Source organism: Vulpes vulpes, chromosome 5 (genome assembly GCF_048418805.1).
Source record: "Vulpes vulpes isolate BD-2025 chromosome 5, VulVul3, whole genome shotgun sequence".
Lineage (NCBI taxonomy): Eukaryota > Metazoa > Chordata > Mammalia > Carnivora > Canidae > Vulpes > Vulpes vulpes.
The window spans coordinates 84,820,449-84,843,230 of NC_132784.1; the positions used below are offsets into that span (position 1 = coordinate 84,820,449).

The 22,782-nt window shown below is 55.0% G+C and overlaps 1 protein-coding gene across 3 annotated transcripts in view; it reads left to right on the top strand.

Annotated features, from left to right (window-relative positions):
* PRR5L (proline rich 5 like) overlaps positions 1-22,782 on the top strand; it is a 145,310-nt gene that overhangs the window by 85,468 nt on the left and 37,060 nt on the right. For all 3 annotated transcript variants that reach the window (XM_026012912.2, XM_072759143.1, XM_072759144.1), the window contains 2 exons: positions 8,791-9,078; positions 11,203-11,283. In XM_026012912.2, the coding sequence (XP_025868697.1) occupies positions 8,915-9,078; positions 11,203-11,283 (245 nt within the window). In that variant the 5' untranslated portion in view covers positions 8,791-8,914. The remainder of the gene's footprint in view (positions 1-8,790; positions 9,079-11,202; positions 11,284-22,782) is intronic.

Here is a 22,782-nt window from a genome sequence, read left to right on the forward strand (position 1 = left end):
TATGAAACACATTGAGGGGTGCTGGGGGGGGGGACGGTGTAACTGGGTGATGGGCATTAAGGAGGGCACGTGATGGGATGAACACTGCGTGTTATAGAAGACTGATGGGTCACTGACCTCTACCTCCGAAACTAATAATACACTATATGTTAATTGAATTTAAATAAATTCTTAAAAGATTTTTAAAACACTTATTCATGAGAGACACAGAAAAAGGCAGAAACATAGCCAGAGGGAGAAGCAGACTCCCTGTAGGGAGGGGAACCTGATGTGGGACTCGATCCCAGGACCCTGGGATCATGACCTGAGCCACCCAGGTGCCCTTAAATATTTTTTTTCAAAAGTGTCTGTGGGTTTGAGCCTGGAGAAGTGGACAGTATTTCACACCGAGGGCATAGTATGTGTGAAGGTCCTGGGGCAGGAAAGAACAGGTGGTGTTGGAGGACATGAGGGAAGGCCAACGAGCCGGAGTGGAGAGTGGCAGGAGGTGACAGGATGATGATGGAGTTTGGGGATTTATTCTTGAGAGCTGCGGGGAGCCTTCGAAGGCATCGAAGCAGCAAAGGGAGGTGGCACCCAGGCCCCTGAGTGGTGGGGTTCTTGGCATAAGCTGTATGACCTTAGACAAGGCAAACATTGGGTACATCCATTTCCTTCTCTGTAGGGTGGGGCTGGCAACGCACACAGAGACTCAGAATATTTTGAGTGTCACACACGGTAGGCAGTAGGCCGTTCATTTAGACTCTGTGCCCGTGAGCGCACTTGTCACATGCACGTGTCCCCAGGATGTGAGGCACTCTGATGCTTTCTGTCCTAATCTATGAAAGACTTTGGCCAACACCCCCATCATTCATTGTGGAAATACTGGAGGAATAGGTGACGTGTGTGCCTCACGGCTGGCGCTCACCCATGGCCCCGTCGCTCCCCTGCCGGGTGTTCCCATAAGGAGGATTCTGGGTGGCCAGAGAGCAGGTAGGTCAGGTTCCGTGACAGTATCCACATCCAGACGGTGCTTAAGGACGCTGGCCCTTCACCTCTGCGGCCAGGTCCCAGGGCCGGGGCTGTGGGCAGGGCCTCCCAACTGCAGGGGCTCCGGGGTGGGGTGGGGTGGGGGGCATGTGAATTGGGCCGCCTTCGCGGTTCCCTGGGAGCTGGCTTCTCCTTGTGTTCACATCCGATTGTGAGCTGAGTTTTCTTTGACGTGTTTGTTACTTACCTTCAGGATGGCTTTTTCCTGGAAGCCTCAGAGTCATTATAAGCCACTCACTTCTTTATTTTAAGTTGTGTCACGCTCCTACTTCCCTTTTCAGGGCCTTAGTGGAATTTATTTGCATTTCCTACCAAGTGCACTACCCTCTTTTGCCCGCAGGCCTGTGTGCCCTGCTCCCCAGGCCCTGGCCCTGGCCCTGGCCACTGGGGGGAGAATGCCAGACGCTGCATTTTTTTTTTTCCTCCAAGAAACATCTCTTAGATCCTATATGTGGAGGTTTTCAAAGAAACCCCTGTGCAGTGAGCCTGGGGGAGCAAGGCCAGCGATGACACCGATGACCCTCTGGCCACCACGGCCCTTCCTATAGCCAGGACCCTAGATTTCCACATAACTGAACGTAAACACCCCAAACTTGACCATTTATTTTTTCCTAAAAAATATTTTATTTATGTATTTGAGAGACTGATCAGGAGAGAGATAAGGAGAGCAAGAGAGAGAGCAAGCGCATGAGCGGGGAGGAGGGGGATGGGCAGAGGGAGAGGGAGAAGCAGACTCCCCGCTGAGCAGGGAGCCCGATGTGGGACCCGAGCCTAGGACCCCGGGATTAGGACCTGAGCCGAAGGCAGATGCTCAACCAGCACTTAACTGATGGAGCCACCGAGGCACCCCGAAAAGGTTTGGATCATTTTATTTTAGTTTTTTAGATTTTATTTGAGAGTGAGCGAGCACACAAGCAGGGGGAGGGGCAGAGACAGGGAGAAGCAGGCTCCCGATGCGGGGCTTGATCCCAGGACCCCGAGGTCATGACCTGAGCTCAAGGCAGACGCTCAGCCCATGAGCCCCCCAGGCGCCCCCATTTAGATCATTCTAGAAGTACCTTTTGCTCCGTGTTACCCGCAAGGGCCCTTCCCAGGAGAATAGGCACAGAGCACTGGTTTCTCGAACCGAGAGCCTTTAGGCAAAGAGCGTTTTGTGATGGTGGTGGTGGCGGTGGTTGTGGCTGAACTGTGCCCCCCCCCCCCCCCCACCATCTGTTCAGAACCTAGCTCCCAGCACCTTCCAATGTGACTGTATTTGGAGGCAGGGCCTTTGAAGAGGTGCTGAGGCAGGAGGGGCCTGTCAGGTGGGCCTAATGCAGTCGGCGGGCACCCGGACGGAAGTGCGCACGTGGAGGGAAGGGAGCGAGCCAACCGGGAGCCAAGGGCCAGCCCTGCCAACACCCTGATCTTGAGCGTCGAGCTTCTAGGACTGAGGCAAGTCGTTTCTATTGCTCATGTCCTGCAGCGTATGGGCTCCGGTGAGCACAGCCCAGCGGGCTAATGCAGCTGCAGCAGTGGGGACAATAAAGAGGAGCCACAGGGAGCGTTTATCAAGCACCTCCTGGGTATACGGGGATGACTTTAAGCCTCTGTCGAGTCCCCTCACGCGGATCCTGTCACCCGCCAGGTCACGGGCGAGTGATGGCACTGGGGCCAGCTCTGGCCCCTTTGCCCGGGCCCTTCGCTGCACCTGGGTCTAGCCCAGGTCCTGGAGCCCTGCCAGGCTCTCATCACCCCAACTCTCCAGAGTCACTCTTCCCATCCCTCTTTGCACAGATGTCCAGACTGGGGTTCAGAGAGGCCCCCGGCCACATGGGTGAGTGTGTTCATTCCGGGTGGCTGCAATGAGAAAGCACCCCAAGCTTGGTGGCTGCACCCAGCCGTAGTTGCGGAGGTGCAGAGCCCAGAAGCGGGGTGTCACAGGGCCGGATACCTCCTCTAGAGGCGCTGCGGGAGGGCCCCCTTCTCCTCCTTCCAGCGGCGGCTGGTGGATGCTGCGTCTTCTGCATTCGTGTCATAAGGATGCATGTGACGGTATTTATGGCCCACCTGGAAAATCCAGGATGAGCTCCTCTCTCAGGATCCTTAGCGGAGTCACAGCATTGGCCATCTAACAGGATATCGACAGGCTCTGGGGACTAGAAGGGGAGTGTATCTTTGGGCCACCAGTTTTTCTGTCACTGTCGGTGACTAGCAGAACGAGCCCCGATGCCAGGGCTTTGCCTGATTCCAGAGCCACCTGTGGGCCACTCATCCTTTGGAGCTTCGGGCGTGAGACCCCCCCCGACTCCCCTGCTGGGGCGCTATTTCTGCTGTAGTGGCAGTGGGTGTTAGAGGCACAGGGTCCCTGAGACTGGCCCATGTGCACATCCTTTGCAGCAATGAACAACTGGAAACTACCCGAATACCCATCCACTGGGGACGGGTTACATCAAGTACGGTATCCCCTAAATGGAATAAAGGGGCCAGTAAAAATAATGAAGTAGATCACTCTAGGGTGATACGGGAAGATAGCCGCAATGTGTTAATAGGAAAGAACAGATTAACATTTTCATTCAAATGTTGTGCAGACACGTGTGTGTTGTTAAAAATCTCATTAAAGGGGATCCTTGGGTGGCGCAGTGGTTTGTCGCCTGCCTTTGGCCCAGGGCGCGATCCTGGAGACCCGGGATCGAATCCCACGTCGGGCTCCCGGTGCATGGAGCCTGCTTCTCCCTCTGCCTGTGTCTCTGCCTCTCTCTCTCTCTCTCTGTGTGACTATCATAAATAAATAAAAATTTTTTAAAAATCTCATTAAAATAAAATTCACTGGGGGCACCTGTGTGGCGCAGCGGTTTAGCGCCACCTTCGGCCCAGGGTGTGACCCTGGGGTCCTAGGATGGAGTCCCACATTGGACTCCCTGCAGGGAGCCTGCTTCTCCCTCTGCCTATGTCTCTGCCTATCTCTCTGTGTCTCTCATGAATAAATAAAGTCTTTAAAAATAAAATAAAATAAAATAAAATAAAATAAAATAAAATAAAATAAAGTTAAGTTAAATTAAATTAAATTAAATTAAATTCACTTTCTCAGCCGCCTTAGCCATGCTGTAAGTGCTCGCTAGCCACATGGCTAGTGGCTACCACATTGGATAGCACAGATCTAGAACATTTCCATCCTCTCAGAAAGTTCTGGGCAGAGAGCTTCTTGGCACTAAATGGCCAGAGTGAGGCCTTTTTCACTTTGTTACAGATTTATGTGCATGTTGACCTTTTTTTTTTTATCATAAATAAGTAGGTGTGCTATTATCATAAAAATGGGAACACGGGGGGAGGGGCTTCCAAGGTAACGTCCTCTTTCTTAAGCAGGTGGAAGTTTATCATAATTTAAGATGTGTTTATGTGCGTGTAAAACCGCCTTTACATATGTTGCATAATGAAAATGCTTAAAGATCGGGGATTAAAAATGAAGAATTTCCTGGCAGGCCAGGCTCGAGGTTGGAAGACTTTCAGCTGGATCCGGTTCCCTGCCCCAAACACCTCCCAGCTGTGGCCAAATCACATAGCCTCAGTTTCCTCATCTGACGAGATCCCTACCCGACCTGCCTTACAGGTTTAGGGTAAGATTTACAAGTGTGGTGATGTCTGGAAAGGCTCTGAACCCGAGGAAGGTCCACATGGAGGTGAAGGTTCAGTAAATAACTATGTGGCCCGAGGCCCGAGGCCCGAGGGGGAAGGTACTCTGAGAGCACAGTGGTGGCGTGGAGGCCTAGCATCTTCGCCAGCCGAGTGTTTTCCAGATGTCGCCAGAAGCCAGTGCAAGGGTTGCTATAGTCCCACTGCTGCCACTGCTTGGAGATTTAGACATACCAAGTTATTTTGCACTTAAGTAGCATTTGCTCTTCGCTGCGACCTGTCCTTTCTAAATGCTTTCAGGTATGTGCTCATTTTATCCTCTTTGCAACGCTGAGGCTGTCCCCGTGGGCATGCTCACCTCCTGCAGAAGGATGTCAAGGCTCAGAGAGGTCAAGCAGCTGACACAGGGTCACACAGCCAGTAAGGAACCAGGTCCACGCTTCCTCCTTTCATCCCTTCTGCACGCTGCTCCTCTTGCCCCTGTCAGTCAGGTGCAGCCTCAGGGTTCCTTATGTCCGTTCATCTCTCTCAGGGGCGTGAGGCTTAAACCTGGCAAGGAAGTCTCACGACTAGGTGTTCCCGGCTGGCTTGGTAGCTGCTGGCTCCTGGCTGAGGCTGGCTGCGGGATTAGGTCAGCCTGGGCACCGGCCAGCAATTTGCCACCTGGCTTCATCTGCACCTTGGGCCGTGAGCTGGGGCTTGGGGGGTACAGATGAGTAAGCGCTGGTGCCCCCGTTTAAGGGGTTTACAGGATGGCCAGGGTGGGCCCGTGGCACTTTCCAGAAGGAGGGTCAGGGATGCTGAGTCCTAGCTGGTGCCGGCTGTCTTCCCTCAGAGACGCCGGACGAGTTGCTCTGCTCCTCCGGGCTCATCTGTGGACGGGGCCCTGTCTGTCCTGTCGCCGTCCCATATGTGGGCAGGACGCCGGGGCCGAGCACCCGGACGGCCCAGCCAGCTCACCTCTCCGCTGCCTGGAGTGGGAGGCGGCTCCCGTCACCTAAGTCTCGGGTCCTCGGGAAAGGAGTTGACATCCTGTGATCACACACACGTGTGGCACTTAGCAGGCCCCCGTGGGGAAGGGCAGCGAAATGGATCCTCTTCCCGCTGCATGACCCTTACGGGGCAGGTGAAGTCCCAAAGCCAGCCCGTGGGAGGGCTCCGCCGGGCCGCCTGGCTGGCCTTCTTCTTTGCCTCCTCCGATGATTTGCAAAGATCCTCCCCCCATTCCGGGGGCCCTCGTGCAGTCGTGGCTACTCTGAGGCAGAGCAAGCCTCTAGGGGTCTGCCGGACGTGTCAATAGGTTTTAGTCCCCACTGGTTCATCCTAAAGGCAGGTGTGGGGGGCAGGGGGCTCTATGGGCACACAAGTCGGCTGTCCTTTAAGAATGTAAGAGACAGTCCCCGGCCTTCCTTTGCGGCCCAGGTCATCGTCCGTGTGCCCGCGGTCTGCATGGCCCAAGCCCCGTCTGTCTCCAGGCCCTCGTCCTCTGCCGACAGGAGCCGCGTGTTTAATTGAGGGTGGCCCTGTGCCCCCTCCTGCAGACGCGACAGCTGGGGTGCAGAACGTGCTCCCCTCCCAACCTGAAGGTTGACATGTGTGGCCAGAGTCCCCCCTTACCTTTGGCGTTGGTGGCTGGGGATGGGCAGTGTTAGCTGGGGGGACAGGTGGCCGTGAGAAGTGGTGTGGGCTAAACCCTAAACCCTTGAGAGAACAACGTGACTGTGCCTTGGTGCTGTTTCCTTTTGACCTTCACTTGGCCCAGCTCCCAAACTCACTTTAACGTGGACTCTGGGTTCCCTGGAGAATCTGAGACTGGGGGTGCCTGGGTGGCTGAGGGGTGGAGCATCTGCCTTCGGCTCAGGTTGTGATCTCAGGGTCCTGGGGTCTGCTTATGTCTCTGCCCCTCTCCGTGTCTCTCATGAAAAAAATTTTTTAAAAAATCGGAGACTGAAATGAAGGAGCAGAGGTGCTGGGGAAGGCGAGTTTTCGGCCTGCTGTTCTGCTGGGCACGTCACACGACCTCCACGGTCCTCCACGGTCGGCACTTGCTGGTAGCTGTGGACTCGTGTGCCCCAGGTCACACAGCTGGGGACGGGCCTGGCTAAGACTCCAATGTGGGTTCACCCAAAGCCATGGCTGTTAACCACAAAGTTAACCATGAAGTCCTGGCAGCTGCTCAGGCGACAGTATCCTTGAACCCAGCTCTGCAGGGTAAGTTAGATTTAGATAAGCAGGGAGGAAAAAGAAGGAAATCCTGGGCAAGGGAAGCAGCAAATACAGTCAGAAGCTGGGGTGAGGGAAGAAGCGCGGCATGGAACCATGCCTACGGTGTAGGCTCCACAGGGCAGCGACCACGTTGTCCAGAGCCACCACTGTGTCCCCAATACCTAAGCGAGTGACCAGTGCATGGTGTGTGGGCTATCAGTATTTATTGCTCGAACATAGACCTACCCTATGATCCAGAAATTGCACTACTGGATGTTTACCCTCCCCCCCCCAAAAAATACAAAAAAACCCCACTAATTCAAAAGGATACATGCACGTTTATTGCGATGTTATTTGCACTAGCCGAACTACGGAAGCGGCCCAAGTGTCCATCGACCGATGGATGGATAAAGAAGACGTGATATATTAAGACAAGGGAATATTACTCATCCATCAAAAAGAGTGAAATCTTGCCCTCTGCAATGATGTGGATGGAGCTAGAGAGCATTAGGCTGAGTGAAATCAGCCAGAGAGAGACAAATGCCACCTGATTTCACTCACGTGTGGAATGTAAGAAACAAAACGAATGAGCAAAGGAAAAATAAAAGAGAGAGGGGGGCAAACCAAGAAATGGACTCTTACGTATGGAGAACACCCTGACAGAGACCAGGGGAGACGTGGGAGGAGGGATGGGGAGACAGGTGCTGGGGGTTAAGGAGAGCCCCCATCACGATGAGCACCGGGTGAGCCCTGGAAGGGTTGTATCACTTTATTGTACACCCGAAGCTCCTATAAGGCCGTGTGTCAACTATACGGGCATTAGCATTTATAAAACACAAAAATAAAGTCAGGAAAAAGAGGATTTATTGTGCGTATGAACCCACAGACCGTTGTCTTTCTCGGTAGACCTTGTGCCTCTCGAGGGCAGGGATTGTGTCTTAGAAATCTGTGGACGCTCCACAGCTCCCAGCGGTTGATAAATCGTGAACGTTCGGTAAATGTGTTCTGGTGGAATGAGTGAACGGACGGCAGCTGAGGGCTGGGGAGACGTGCCTGAGTGAACAGGCATTGATGCTTTGGGAAACACCGAGTAAGACACATGGGCTGGTGCGCTGAGGGCATAGCGTGGAAGGCCTGTAGTGCCGGGAGAAGGAGCTCTTGTGTTCTTTTTGGGGCATTAAAAAAAAAAAAGCTGGTTCTTAATGCCCAGTGTTGCAGGGTCTACAGAAACCAGGCAGGGCCCAGATTTTGACTGATGTTTATAGGAACTGGTGCTTATAGGACACGATCTTAGAGATCACTTCTCTGTAGGATGCGCTTCGCTCTTCGCTGCCTTCCCACTTAGGGGTAAGCACAGTGTCCCCACAGAAAGGAGACCTGTAAAAACGTGCAAATGGGAGCTTGTAGGGTATGAGTTATGGCAGGGTCCTGGCGTTGCTTTTCTTTTTTAAGATGTTATTTGAGAGAGAGAGCATGTGCACGTGTGCATGATGGGGGCAGAGGCGGAAGGAGAAGCAAACTCCCCCCACTGAGCGGGGAGCCTGCTCCGGGCTGACCCCAGGACCCTGGGATCGTGACCTAAGCCGAAGGCAGGTGCTTACCCGCCTGAGCCACCCAGGTGCCCGGGAGTTGTCTTTAAGATCGTATGTCCGGAAAAGCCCAGCCAACCTCCTGTAAGAAATGATCTGCTCGGGCAGCCCCTGTGGCTTAGCGGTTTAGCGCTGCCTTTGGCCCGGGGTGTGATCCTGGAGACCCGGGATCGAGTCCCACATTGGGCTCCCTGCATAGAGCCTGCTTCTCCCTCTGCCTGTGTCTCTGCCTCTCTCTCTGTCTCCGTGTCTCTCATGAATAAATAAATAAAATCTTTAAAAAAAAAAAAAAAAAAGAAATGATCTGCTCAACCCTAAAGTTTTCAACAAAAGCTGCTCTCTCTCTCTTTTTCAGGTATTGGCTACATTTTTGGTTTTAAGAAAGCCGGAGGGCCAGGACGCAGCCCTGGGAGCAGCCCTTCCCGTGGGCACTTGGAACCTTCTGGTCCAGAGGAGAAGCTGCCCCCTCACCCAGACCTATGACCCGTGGCTTCGCCCCCGGTCCGCCCACTGAGTTCCACGAGATGGGCTCCTTCCGCAGGCCCAGGCCGCGCTTCATGAGCTCCCCGGTCCTCAGCGATCTGCCCCGGTTCCAGGCAGCGCGGCAGGCTCTGCAGCTGAGCTCCAACTCGGCCTGGAACAGGTGAGGGCGCGGGGCCGAGCAGGGCTGGGCCTGGCCTAGCATCTGCCCCTCCCGAGGGCTGTGTGGCAGCAGGTCGTGGCTGCGCGGCGGGCGGGTGACCGGGCGGCACATGTTCCCTGCAGAGCGGGTCCGCGGGCCTCCCTGGGGTAGACAGGAGGTGGGCACTGGGGGCCGTGGGGCTACAGGTCAGTGGGGCCGGAGTTTACAGTTACTGTCATGCTCCGTAGACTACTCGTGTACCCAGGGTTGGGGGGTGCATATAAGTAACCCTAAGTCCCCCGTGACCTCTTTGGGAAGATAAGACATGTATCTGTGAAAAGCCAAGCGGGTGATACGAACTGGGGACTCTCAGTACCTGTGAGCCGCAGGCGGGAGGGAAAGGGGACCCCGTGCTTTTATACGGGGCCTGGCCAGTGTTTTGTACCCCGAACGTTGAGCAGGGGCTGCATCACACTGTGTCTTGCACCCCTGTGGGCTGCTGTTTTCCACATCTAGCAGTTACTCTTTTGGTGGAGTAAATACATCAGTATTCTAAAGCATTTCTGGATTCTTTGTACTTTGGGTCATTTTGGATTTTCTGATGAATGCATCCCCTTAAAATGGGGATGAAGAGGGGGCTTGGACATGCTTTGCTGTGAATGGATCTTTCTTTCTTTCTTTCTTTCTTTCTTTCTTTCTTTCTTTCTTTCTTTCCTCTTTTTAAAGACCTGGGTTCCTTGACAAAGACAGGATTGTAATCTGCTCCTTGCTGAAATATTGGGCTGGGGTCCCAGAGCGTGTAGAGTCCAGACTTAACTGTGGCCCCTCCAGGGACCAACCCACTGCAGCCCAGCCTGTACACCTCACAGGACGGGGAATAGAAGGGGCGAGAGGGGCGGGCCTCCCAAAGAAGGCATAAGGTGGACAACAGACGCGTGAAAAAGTGCTCCCCGTCACTCGGCATCAGGAAAACCCAGATCAAAACCGCACAGAGATACCACCTCACACCATGAGAATGGGTAAAATTAACAAGACAGGAAATGACAGATACTGGCGAGGATGTGGAGAAAGGGGAGCCCTCCTGCACCACGGGTGGGAATGCGAGCTGGTGCAGCCACTCGGGAAACAGTGTGGAGCGTCCTCAAGGAGTTGAAAATAGAGCTACCCTACGACCCAGCAATTGCACTGCTGGGGATTTACCCCAAAGATACTGATGTAGTGATCTGAGGGGGCACCTGCACCCTAATGCGTGTAGCAGCAAAGTCCTCAAAAGCCAAACTGTGGAAAGAACCCAGATGTCCATCGACAGATGAAGGGATATATATTTATAATGGAATATGACTCAGCCATCAGAAAGATGAAGTCTTGCCATTTGCAACGATGTGGACGGAACTAGGGGATATGATGCTGACCGAAATCAGTCAGAGAAAGACAATTACATGATTCCACTCATATGTGGAATTTAAGAAACAAAACAGAGGAGCATAGGGGAAGAGAGGAAAAAATAAAACAAGAGGCAATCAGAGAGGGAGACAAACCCTAAGAGGCTCTTAATCACAGGAGACCAGCAGGGTTGCTGGAGGGGAGGGTGGAAGGGGTAACTGAGTGATGGGCATCTAGGAGGGCACATGGGGGTATGAGCCCTGGGTGTTCTAGAACACTGATGAGTCACCTCTCCCCCTGAAACCAGTCATACACTATATGTTAGTTAATTGAATTTAAATAAAATTTGGAAAAAAAAGGGAGGCTAGCCTCAGTGAAACGCTTCCAAGGTAATAGCTATTGGTATTCGCTGCCCCGTGCAGACAGGGACCCCCCGAGTGGGGGAACCCTAGGCATGGGCCCAGTGTCCTGCGGGCGGGTCCCACCTCCGGCCTCTGGTTAGTGCCGCTTCCAGCAGGGCGGCCACCGGGGCTGTGAGGAAGACCGGCTGGCCTCTGGCAACGCTGGGGGAGCGGGGCTGCTCTGGGTGCTCTTGCCTCGGTCTTCCCTTCTGTCCAAGGACCCTGGGAAGGAGATGCTGGATTCCGGGGGTGGACACGGGGGCTCCCGGGCTCTTGCCCCCGCCTGCAGCCCTGAGCTCTCGTGGACGTTGCCCCAGGCAGGCACATCCCCTAACCGGGCTCGTTTCTGTTTCCTCCGTAGCGTCCAGACCGCCGTGATCAACGTCTTCAAAGGGGGTGGCCTGCAAAGCAACGAGCTCTACGCACTGAACGAAAACATCAGGTACGTGGACGGCGCGGCCAGGGGCCGTCTTCCCCCCGTGGGCCTGATCTGGGCAGTGAGGCCACCCCCCTACCCCCCTGCCCCCGGGAGCCTTAGCTTAAGGTCTTTGTCTGCTTGGCTCTTGCTGCTTCTGCCAACTTGGCCTGGCTCCTATGGCTACTGAGTTCTGACACCCTTATCTGTGTGGACTTCTGACCCACGGAGGGGTCATCATGCATTTATTCTTGCATAGAGTGCCTGTAGCAGGGGGGCCCCGGGAGGGCAGAGGGATGACGTACGGCAGGTGTCACACGTTCTGTACATGTGCATCGTGCCCCACGTAACCATCGGGGGCCGTGGGAGGTAAGACGGCCCTAGTGACCGTGACCTTGGCACGTTTACCGACTTAAGTGACTTACCAACGTCTCTGTGCCTCAGTTTCTCTTTATGTGAAACAGGGATGGTGAAACGTGCTTCCTCCCAGAGGGATTCTTGTGAAGGTGTAAGTTGAGTTGTCGTACAAATGACCTGTCGGGACAGGGTGCGCGCATGTGAGGTACTGGTGGCTCTTGTTACTGTCCGTGCTGCTGCCGCCATCACTGTTAAGCATTGGAGCTACAACCCCATAAGACGTGGCCCTCGAGGGGTTTGTTGGCTCCCAGAATCTTCCCAGCATCTTCCCAGCAGTGTCGGCTTTTCAAGAATGTATTCACTCCTTCAGCAAATCTGTGAGAGCCTCGTCATTGCCTAGGCACCAGAGGGGCAGCGCTGAGCCAAGACAGAGGTAGGCCCTGGTGCCCTGGGATTTAGTCAGGGAGATCGTCATTCGTCAACTAATCATACTCGGACATGTAAAAGTGCCGCCGTGACAGCTGCTACAACACACCCGCTGTGATGGTGACACGTCCGTGTGACTCGATTTGGCCGAGGCTGGGGCGGAGGTGGTGGGATATCCTGCTTGTGCTCTCTTCTGGAGGATCAGTGGGAATGAACCAGGTGAAACTGCAGGTGCAAAGGTCCTGTGGTAGCAATGAGCAAGAAACCAAGGAGAGGCCCACGTGCGTTGACTATCGGGGTGGGGGCGGGTAGTATGATCTGGCTTGTGTCTTGGTGAAATGAGGGCAGAGAGGCCGGCAGGGCCGCCCAGAGCACCAGAATCTCCTGGGGACGGGAGTTTGTGCATCAGGCCTTTTGATGCCCTCCTGTGCTTCCCTGTGAAGTGCGGAGCGTCCAGGCTAGAGACCCAACCCTGGAGTGGGCGGGACCATGAACAAGGCCATTATTTGGGGCCTGTTTACAGTTCTTGGCGCCCCGTGTGAAAGATCAGTGAGGCGTCTTAAGAGCTCTGCTCTCGTTAAGACCTTCAGGGCTCAGGAGGAAACTGAGGTGTGATTGGATTCCTACCCAGCAGCTCAGATGTCACGTAATGGTTATACAAACGTGGGAGGGGACAATAGAGCTCGTCTAGCCCAGGGCCTCCTTTTACGGAGACGGAAACTGAGGCCCTGCGCAGTCGAGTGACAGGGGCAAAGCTGGGTCAGCCAACCCCTGGGTTGCAAGAGCTCAACTTAAGATCCTGGCCTCTCTGGGAGGGTTCTTCGGCCCACCGTGGACGTATAAATAAATAACCCGGTGACTCAGGGACGTACTCATTGTTCCTCACTTTGGGAGGCTAATCCTGAAATTGTACTTAACATCTTTGTCGGCGGGCAGCTGGGGGCCCCTGCAGATTCCTCCGGCCGCGTAGCCCAGGGGTCGCGAACTCAGGACCTTCGGGGGCCCAGCGGGTCTTCTGAGTGGGTGAGGCCGGCCTGGGGGCGCAGGGATGGGTGCGCACCCCCGGCTGAATGGGGACTGCCCTGGCGGGACAAGGACCCAGGGCCCGTGGCATGTCCACTTGTTTCTCGACCGGAAATGAAGGCTTTTATGTGAGATTTCCTGGCTTTTAAATGTTGATAAATAATTCGAATTCCTCCCCCCTCCCCAAACATTAGCACAGGTCAAACCAAACACATCTGTGGGGCCGAACGCAGCCGACAGGCTGCCTGTTGACAAGAGGAGCCACGGCGAGCGCCAGGGCGTCACTGATGCGGGCTGTCGTAGTGCCAAGGCCGCCTGGATGGAGGCTCCTGGGAACGCCCTAAGCACCCCTTGCACACATCGGCCCACTGGACCCGCCTCACAGCCCTGCGAGGCAGCTGGTGTCCTCGTAGTTTACCCATAAAATGGAGGATAAGAAAAATAAAATGACTCTCGTCCAAGGTCACCGAGCTATAGAAAAGGGCAGAGTCGGGACTCGAATCGCAGTCACCGAGCTATAGAAAAGGGTGGCGTCGGGACTCGAACCCCAGTCACCCAGCTATAGTAAAGGGTAGGGTCGGCACTCGAACCGCGGTCACCCAGCTACAGAAAAAGGTAGAGGCGGGACTCGAACCATGGTCACCCAGCTATAGAAAAGGGTAGGGTCGGGACTCGAACCCTGGTCACCCAGCTACAGAAAAGGGTAGAGGCGGAACTCGAACCGCAGTCACCCAACTATAGAAAAGGGTAGGGTCAGGACTCGAACCCCAGTCACCCAGCTACAGAAAAGGGTAGAGGTGGGACTCGAACCACGGTCACCCAGCTATAGAAAAGGGTAGGGTCGGGACTCAAACCCTGGTCACCCAGCTATAGAAAAGGGTAGAGGCGGAACTCGAACCGCAGTCACCCAACTATAGAAAAAGGTAGGGTCAGGACTCGAACCCCGGTCACCCAGCTACAGAAAAGGGTAGAGGTGGGACTCGAACCACGGTCACCCAGTTATAGAAAAGGGTAGGGTCGGGACTCGAACCCTGGTCACCCAGCTATAGAAAAGGATAGAGTTGGGACTCCCCCAGCTGACTCAGGCACCAGTATTCATTTGCCCAGGCTGCCATAACCAGCCCCGCAGACTGGGTGACCTACACCGTAGACGTTTCTTTCTCATGGTTCTGGTTGCTGGGAAGCCTGAGGTCAAGGGGCCAGCAGATTCGGCTCCTGGGAGAGCCCAGTTCCTGGCGGCCCGCTCGCCGAGCCTCACAGGACCCCCCCTTTCTGTTTACAGTCTCTCCCGTTTCTTCAGACGAGGTGGCTAAGCCCATCCCGAGGGCCCCGCCCTCATGACCCCATCGAGGCCTGATGACCTCCCGAAGGCCCCGTCTCCAACGCCAGTGTGCTAGGAGCAGGGGAGGGGGGAACATAGGAGAGTGGCAGGGACACGGGTCATCCCCAGCGACACCTGCGCTCCCCATACTGTATCATAGGGTTAGAGGTCTTAGGCCAGAAGAAAGGTTGGTCGGATGGTCTTGGTCTTTGTCTTCTTCTCACGACGCCTCTGGGACCCCTGCTTCATCACGTGCTGTGCTTCCTAACGCCCGTCTGAGAAGCACGACGCCCCCTCCCCAATTCCCCCTTCCAGTGTTGGGTCTGGGCTTGGGGGAGCAGTTTGCTGGCCGGTCCTTCCTGTAGTTTCGAGGCACGTTCAGGCTGGTGGGAAACCCGTGTGGTCGGGGTTTGACACAGACCGCCCACATGTGATTGGAGCCCAGGAGAAGTCAAAGCAAAGGTCCAGGTCCCCATGGTCTGGGCCTTCTCTGGGCGAGTGGCGAGAAGTGGAAATGGGTTTTCACGTCACGGACACTCAGAGCCTGATTGAGAAGGTAGGACTCCGGCTGGGCGGAGATGCATGACCCGGTCCCAAGCGGAGTACGGTGAGCCGGCCCGCACCTGCACCCACGTCTGCCGGTGCCTGAGTGGCAAGCAGCACAACTGTCCCTTATTTCTGCAACCGGAATGCCTAGACGGGCCTGCCACTCTCTGGCTAACCTTCACGTGGACGCTTGGGTTTTGATTTTCCTTTTCTTCTCTCTTTTGGAAGCAGGCCTGTAAACAGGGTTGAGGCATGCCCAGTGCGGGGAGAGGGGCGCAGGGGAAGGGGGGCAGGGGCACAGGACATAGGAATGTAGGGCAGAGAACGTGGAAGGAGACAGGACTGGTGATTGCCAAGCCCACTTGGCGATCAGTCCTGACAGGTCTTTGTGCCAGGAGAATCTGTGCCAGGTCCAGTAGAAATTTTTTTTTTTTTGACTCATTAAGATAGTAGCATCCAGGGCACCCGGGTGGCTCAGTGGGTTAAGCATCTGCCTTCGGCTCAGGTCATGACCCCAGCGTCCTGGGATCAAGGCCCTGGGTTGGGCTCCCTGCTTGGTGGGAGAGTCTGCTTCTCCCTCTGCACCTCCCTGCTCGTGCTCGCTCTCTCTCTCAAACAAATAAATAAATATTATTTTTTAATAGAAAGTAGTGTCCAGATTCAGAGAGGCTGGGACTCAAGATTGGCTGCGTGACCTTGGGCAAGGCACTTTTTCTCGGTCTCTGCTTTTCTAAAACGGGGGTGATCACAGCCTCCGCCTCACGGTGGTCGGGAGCACTGAGATAATGCTAAACACGCCGTGAGCGCGGATCCAGTGCGTAGTAGATGTTGAGCATCGTCATTCTTACGCTTGTGAAATGTGGGCGACAATGAAGCGATAACACGACGGGCGAGCGCCGGGCAGTGTGGTGACTCACCGCGCGGACCGTCTCGTGTAAAGATTCCTCCAGCGGTTGGGATGCAGTGAGCTCACCCCAAACAAGAGACGGTCCAGGACGGGGCTCCTCCGAGAAGGTTCCGGACTTGGAAGTTTGGGTGAGGAGCCAGCTGTTTCTCCTTTCCGCAGAGAAAAGAACGAGAGGAAATGACTCGGTTCTCCGTTCCACTCAAGCCAAACGGTAATAAACTTTGATGGATTGCCCACGTCCAGAATCGGAGCGTAGGGCGGTTTGCGTGGGCCGCCGCGGTCAGCCTTGGCCTTCTTGCCGACGGCGTGCCCGGGAAGTGTGAACTCATTTAAATATTATCGATGCAAAAAAGGTTGACCGGGAAGATGAAGGTTTCGTGTGACTAGGTGTCAGAATGCGGTCATCACAAGCCATTTGGTGACTTTGGCCATCGAAAATGAGCTCTGGCGTAAATTTTAGCAGGTAGGCCGCGGGGTAGTGGTGAGGAGGACCTTTGGGCGAGTTCTAAAACACGTTATTAGTAGATCAAGGGGAGGATGTGGAGGCCTTTTTTTAAGAACGAATTCATCAGGAATGTCACACTGCCACGAAGCAGCACATTTCCCCCCCGAATAAGTCCAGGCACACGGTCAGTCGGCGTGAGGACCGCAAGTCAGAACTGCCTCTGACAGCAGGGCTCGCGCATTGTCATATCCCCAACGGCAAGAATATGACCCTTGAGGAGAGTGAGAGCCTTCTAGTGGGACCCGCGCTCGTCACGGTCCACGATGCGGCCCACCCGAAAATCCCACCTGTCCTGGCTGGTCCGGGGTGCCCTCTGGGTTTGCATTCCCTGTGGGGCCCCACCGTGGCTTTGAATGCACCAACGCAGCTGCAGTTTGGCAGCGGGGGGGACGTGCGTGGGTCTGAGGTTTGAGTTGCGTGAGCTCTCCCGGGAACCAGAGTAGCCAGGCCTGACACCAGAGCATGTTCTTCTCGAACATTCCTTTCAGCCAACCAGGCTGGTGATTGCGTGTGACTACGAAGGGTTAGAGGAGTCTGCGAGACTCATGATTTACATTGATTGGCACTTCTAAGAACCCATGCACGTGCTTTCTGGCACTTCTTGGTTAGTTTGCAGGGTGGCGGGTGTGGAGCGAGCGGCCACTGGTTCCTGTGTTCATGCGGTCGGTGGATGCTCTTGGATGCTGGGCCAGATCCTGGGCTGGGTTTGGGGGAAGCCGTTGAGGTAGGTGGTTCTAGCTCTTGGGGAGCTGCCTGCAGAGAGAGAGAGCGGGGGTTGCAGGGGGCCCTGCAGGGTGTGATGGCACCAGGTCGGAGGGGGGTGCTAGCAGAGCGCAGGGCGCCAGGGGGGTGCCCAGGATGGGCCCATAATTGTCTAGGGGCAGGTGATACCTCAGCTGAAATTTGAAGGGTGAGCAGGAAAGGGTCGGGGGGGAAGGGCAACTGAGGCCGTAAGCTCCCTGCCACTCCTGTCTCCGGGCCCTCCTGTCCCTGCTCCTCCCCAGGAGGACTTTTTTTTTTTCCTCTCTCTGCAGAAATGAATGCTCAGAGGCGAGGTTTCCGGAAACCAGAGATGAGTTATCTGCAGCTGGCCCGGGGCAGGAAACTCACATTTTCCTTCTCTCTCCAACCACGCTGCTTCTGTTCTTGTCGGGAGGGAGGCGGCGGGGAGGAAACCCCAGAGATTTTCAAGGAAAGAGGAGGTTCCAAGAAACCGTGCTTGATCTTTGACGGCTCCGAGTTGAAACGCCCTCCCTCTGAGTCATGTGGCTGCCCGAGCCCCCACCCCGTCCCAAAAGGGAAAATGCACCTCCGGTCTTCCCATCCCTGGGAGGGCGTCTGTTGACAGCAGGGAGCCAGGACGACTCCCCCCGAGTAGTAGAGAGGGTCAGTAGCCAGGCTGGGATTTGAACCCGAGCCTCCCATGTTCTTAAACACGTAGCAGGTAGGCGGCCAGGGTCACACAGAGCCCACATTGTCCAGGTCCAGGCCCAACAGCCCGGGGCCTCGATCGGCTTCCCGATGCTGGCTGGTGAGCAGGGCCTGGGCTCCTGAGGCCCCTGCTGTGGGAAGGCTTAGGGCGAGGTCTCTCTTGGACCCAGGGCTCTGCCTACGTCCCCACGGGTCCTGGTGTCCCCCCTGGTGGACACGCATGCATGGCTTTGGGGGCAGGAAGAGTAGGGAGAGGGAAGTGGCAACTCGGAAACTTCTGGGGCTGGCCTGTGTGGTGGTGGCTGGCCTGCACAGTGTTTAGAAATGTGGATATCTCCCGTAAAACTCCAGGCCTCTCTGGAAAGTTCACATTGGGCAACACAGGATGTGCAGTCAGGCCCGGAACAGGGGGTGCCAAGGCTCAGCTGCTGGTTTCAGGGGAGCGTGCTATGGCCTCCACTGTCCAGGCCGGCCCGCCGCCCTCACCCACCTCACCTACCTGCCCCCGTGAGGTCCGCTCGTCTTGAGTGACGGCCTACGTGTCCGGCCCTGGCCAAGGCTTAAGCATGAGCCTCCTCATCTGCGAGATGGGGTGGATTCCTCCCACCCACGGAGGTGGCGGAGGACTAGCGGGGCTGCGGGCCAGCTGCCTGGCGTCGTGCGTGCGACGGGACGAGGAGGTCGGTGCTCCCGGCTGGCTCCCAGTAGAGCACATGGCCCTTGATCTAGGGGGTTGTAAGTTCAAGCCCCATATTGGGTGCAGAGATTACATAAAAATAAAATCTTAGGGCAGCCCGGGTAGCTCAGTGGTTGAGTGTCTGCCTTCAGCCCAGGGCCTGATCCTGGAGACCCTGGATCGAGTCCCACGTCAGGCTCCCTGCAGGGAGCCTGCTTCTCCCTCTGCCTGTGTCTCTGCCTCTCTCTCTGTCTCTCATAAATAAATAAATAATTTTTTTAAAAAAATTTAAAAAAATTGAATCTTAAAAAAAAGGTCAATGGAAGCTCTTTCTGGGTTTCCTCCATCTTTTTTTTTTTTTTTACTGTCCCCACCGTCACCCACTGGGGTGCAGGAAAGCGAGAGGTGTGGGGATCCTAGCATTCTCCCTGGGTCATGGACACCACCCTGATGCGGCCCAACAAAACAGATCCCAGGAGGGACGGGGCATGTCCATGCACGTGCTTCAAGAGGCCATAAACTTAAACTATGTCCTGTTGCAGGAATGAGGGAGGTGACCTTTGAAGGATTTAGTGATCAGGGTGGAGGGGGACTGACCAGCTTACAGTATCAGGAATGGGGCCTGGATTGTGAGGAGGGCGGGTTGGGTCCGGCCAAGGTGCCAGGTTGGAGGGCCTGAGTGCCCGGGGCAGCCCCTGGTAGCCCGATGACAACCAGGCAATATTTAACGACTTCTCTGACTGTTGGCAAAACATGAGCCCGTGACACCCGTCCCCAAAGTGCCTCAAATCCCCTGGGATTTTGCTGCTTTGGGTCTTTCCCCTTGTGCCAGGGAGACCGTGGCTTGTCCCCGAGGTGGTCTCTGTCCCTCTTCTAGGCCGCCCCTGTGCCCTCTGCCCCCCACCCCACCCCCGGCGGTCCCCATGCCTCCCCATTGGGTGGGATCCAGCTCTGGCAGGGCCTTGTTTACTTTCAAGGCTGCAGAAGTGGGAAGTTGAGTTGACAAGACAGTGAGGGGCGAGATGGCGGGTCTGTGTAATAACAGGAAATCTTGTCATCTGGGGTGGTGTCTCGCCCAGTCAGCCTGGGGAGGGGGGCGGGTGAGTAGGGGTGACATAACACAGACCAGTGAGTGGTTCCCCATTTTTCCCCCATGGTGGCCTTTCTGGCTGAACCTTGTGCCCGTTTCCCTTTTGGGTTGTTGGGTCCACATGCGCGTTCCCTTGCCATGACGCCTGGGCCCCTACTTCCTTCATCCAGATCCCTGGCTGCTGCTGGTGGTGGTGCTGGTGCTGGTGGTGCTGGTGGTGCTGGTGCTGGTGCTGGTGGTGCTGGTGCTGATGCTGATGCTGGTGGTGCTGGTGGTGCTGGTGCTGGTGGTGCTGGTGATGGTGCTGGTGGTCCTGGTGCTGGTGCTGGTGGTGGTAGTGGTGCTGGTGCTGGTGGTGCTGGTGGTGCTGGTCCTGGTGCTGGTGCTGATGCTGGTGCTGGTGGTGCTGGTGCTGGTGCTGGTGGTGCTGCTGCTGGTGGTGGTGGTGGTGCTGGTGCTGGTGGTGGTGGTGCTGCTGCTGCTGGTGTTGGTCGTGCTGGTCGTGCTGGTGCTGCTGCTGGTGGTGGTGGTGGTGCTGCTGCTGGTGGTGCTGGTGGTGCTGGTGGTGCTGGTGCTGGTGGTGCTGGTGGTGCTGGTGCTGGTGCTGGTGGTGCTGGCGGTGCTGCTGCTGGTGGTGGTGGTGGTGCTGCTGCTGGTGGTGCTGGTGGTGCTGGTGCTGGTGGTGCTGGTGGTGCTGGTCCTGGTGCTGGTGCTGATGCTGGTGCTGGTGGTTATGGTCATGGTCAGCAGCAGGGTTCTATCTGCAGATGACACCTGGCGAGGGGGCCCAGTATGTGAAGCAGGAGAAGCCGGAACCTCAGCCAAGCCACCTGTCCCCCCAAGTCTGACCCCCCCATCCTTCCTCTTTACCCTTCCACCGTTGAGGTCTGGCCCCCTTCCTGAGTCTCACCAGGGTTTGGGAATAGGCTAGTCTGGCTGCCCTTTTAAGAAGATGCTGGGAAGCCGTGGACTCAAGGGCTTGGGAGTGTGGGTTGGGGGTCTGCAGCCCTGGGTAGCGCGCACCTGCCCAACCTTGTGGGGGCCAGGGCTGCTCTGAGAGCCAACCGTCGAGGATGAACTCCCTTAGCCCGTGTAGTAAGTGCGCAGGGCAGTATCCTCGCTACCGGGGAGCTCCGGCCAGGGAACAGGTGTAAGGAACTCACCTGAGTCATCACAGACAACGGGCTTCAGCCCCCCACCCACCCCCAGGCCCTCAAGCTCCCTGAGGTGCCACCCGCCCCACCCCCCCACCGGTCCTGTGCTTACCACTCCCCCTCCCCTCCGTGGTGACCTCTGGGGGTCGGCCTCCCGGTGTACAACAGGCAGAGACATTACTACCATCTGAGGGCTTAAAGGAGGAAACACATGTTGGGTATGTCGCAGACGACAGTGCCTGGTGCCTAGTAAGTGCTTAATAAACTTCCAACCGGGGCGGGATCATCCAGCTCCACCCTAGGAGCAATGTATTCCTTATTTTGTTTTTATTTATTTGTTCCAATAAGTAATTGCATTCCTGTTTTCAGGGGAAAACACCCTAGGGGGAGGTGGAAAAAGTGGAAGGGGAGCTGCCCAATTCTTAGCGCCCGGGCCTTGGCCAGGACAGGTGTCCCAGGGATCGGCGATGAGAGTTTTCATCTCTTTTGCACCTAGAGAACCACACACCACAGGCTGGTGAATTCTGAGGTCATTCCTCCTGCTTCGCTCCTCTTTCTCGTGCTTTGCAAACTAAACTTACAAAGTCCGTGAGGAAGGTTACAGGGTGAGCTGTCCCAGTGTGAGTTTGGGCCTACACACCTCTAACGCCGTGATACTTTATTCTCTGTTCTTTTTTGGAGGAGACGGTGCCCCTGTGCCTCACGAGACCCTGGCCAGGTGGGAAGAAATCACTGCCCAGGCTCTGCTCATCCCTCCTCCTAGCAGCCAGCACCATGTCTGACACATAGCAGGTGTTCAGGAAATGCCTGTGACTCAGCGAACGGGCTCATGGATCTCTATCCTCTCTGTGTTGCTCTGGAGGGGAGCTACTGCCGAGTTCCCCCTGGAGATGGTGTTTCAAGACAGAGACGTGGAAAATCCCTCTTTCTCTCAGTTCAGCTAAGATCATGGTTTTCAGAAGTACCCTTTCCTTGTCAACCAAGTGCAAGGCGAGTAAACACCAAGTATAGAAACAGGTTGGAGATTTTGCGGTATGACTCAGCGGCAGTCTGGGCCCCGATGGCTGGGCCAGCTCTGACCTCCTCCCCACTTTCCTCTCTGAGTTGAGTTCTCAGGCTGCCAGGCTGAGGTGCATTGGGGTTGGCCAGTTCTTGGGCCTTGATAGGATTCTTCGTGACCTAGGGCCACCCGCTTTCTGACATTGCTACCTCGCTGGGAGCGCGACCCCGGAATTCCTTCTTGGCTGCAAACCATCTAAACCCTGGTGGTGGTTCTTGTTAATTAAATTTAAAAAAAAATTTAAAGATTTTTTATATTTTATTTTTATTTATTTAATTTTATATTTTTAATATTTTAAAATATGTGTCTGCTGTGTTCAGAAATTTTGACCCCATGAGGTATGTACCGTGAAGAATTGAGTATATGTCAGGAACATATATATGGAAAAGCAGCCGGGGATACTCCACAATTTATAGGAGACCCACACAGCGGGGCTCTGTGTATCCTCCTAACTTGAAGGACTAAAGTCTGCTAAAATGTTTCGTTGCCCTACTTAACTTCCAGCAAGGATTTCAGCTTTCTCCAGCTCCTTACTTGGGGGGGATGGAGAGGAGGAGCCAAAACCCGGCGTGTTTGTATATACTTTTTAGGATGCACACATGCGCCGTGTGTTTCAACTATTTCGGTTCACAGGGCCTGTGGGAAACCAAATCACGCAGCCGTTGCAGAACAGTAAGTTAAAAGAGCAGATGTGACACCTGAGTGAATTGGTATTCTGTAAATAAAAATATAAAAAAATTTTTTTTTAATTTAAAAAAAAATTAAAATACATATTCTTATTTTTCTCTTATCTTTTCACAGGGTAGCATATGATACACACTGTTCGGCATCTTGCTTGTTTTTTTTTTAACTTAATATAACCTAGATCTTTACGTATCATTAGAGTCCTCCCCCCCCTCTTTTTTTAAACCATTGCATAGAATTCCATTGTACAAATGGACCATTAATTTTTGGTGAGCACTTTACTGGTGCACATTTGTGTTGATTCCCATATTTTGCTGTAGCAAAAACTCTGTGTGTATACGTGTGT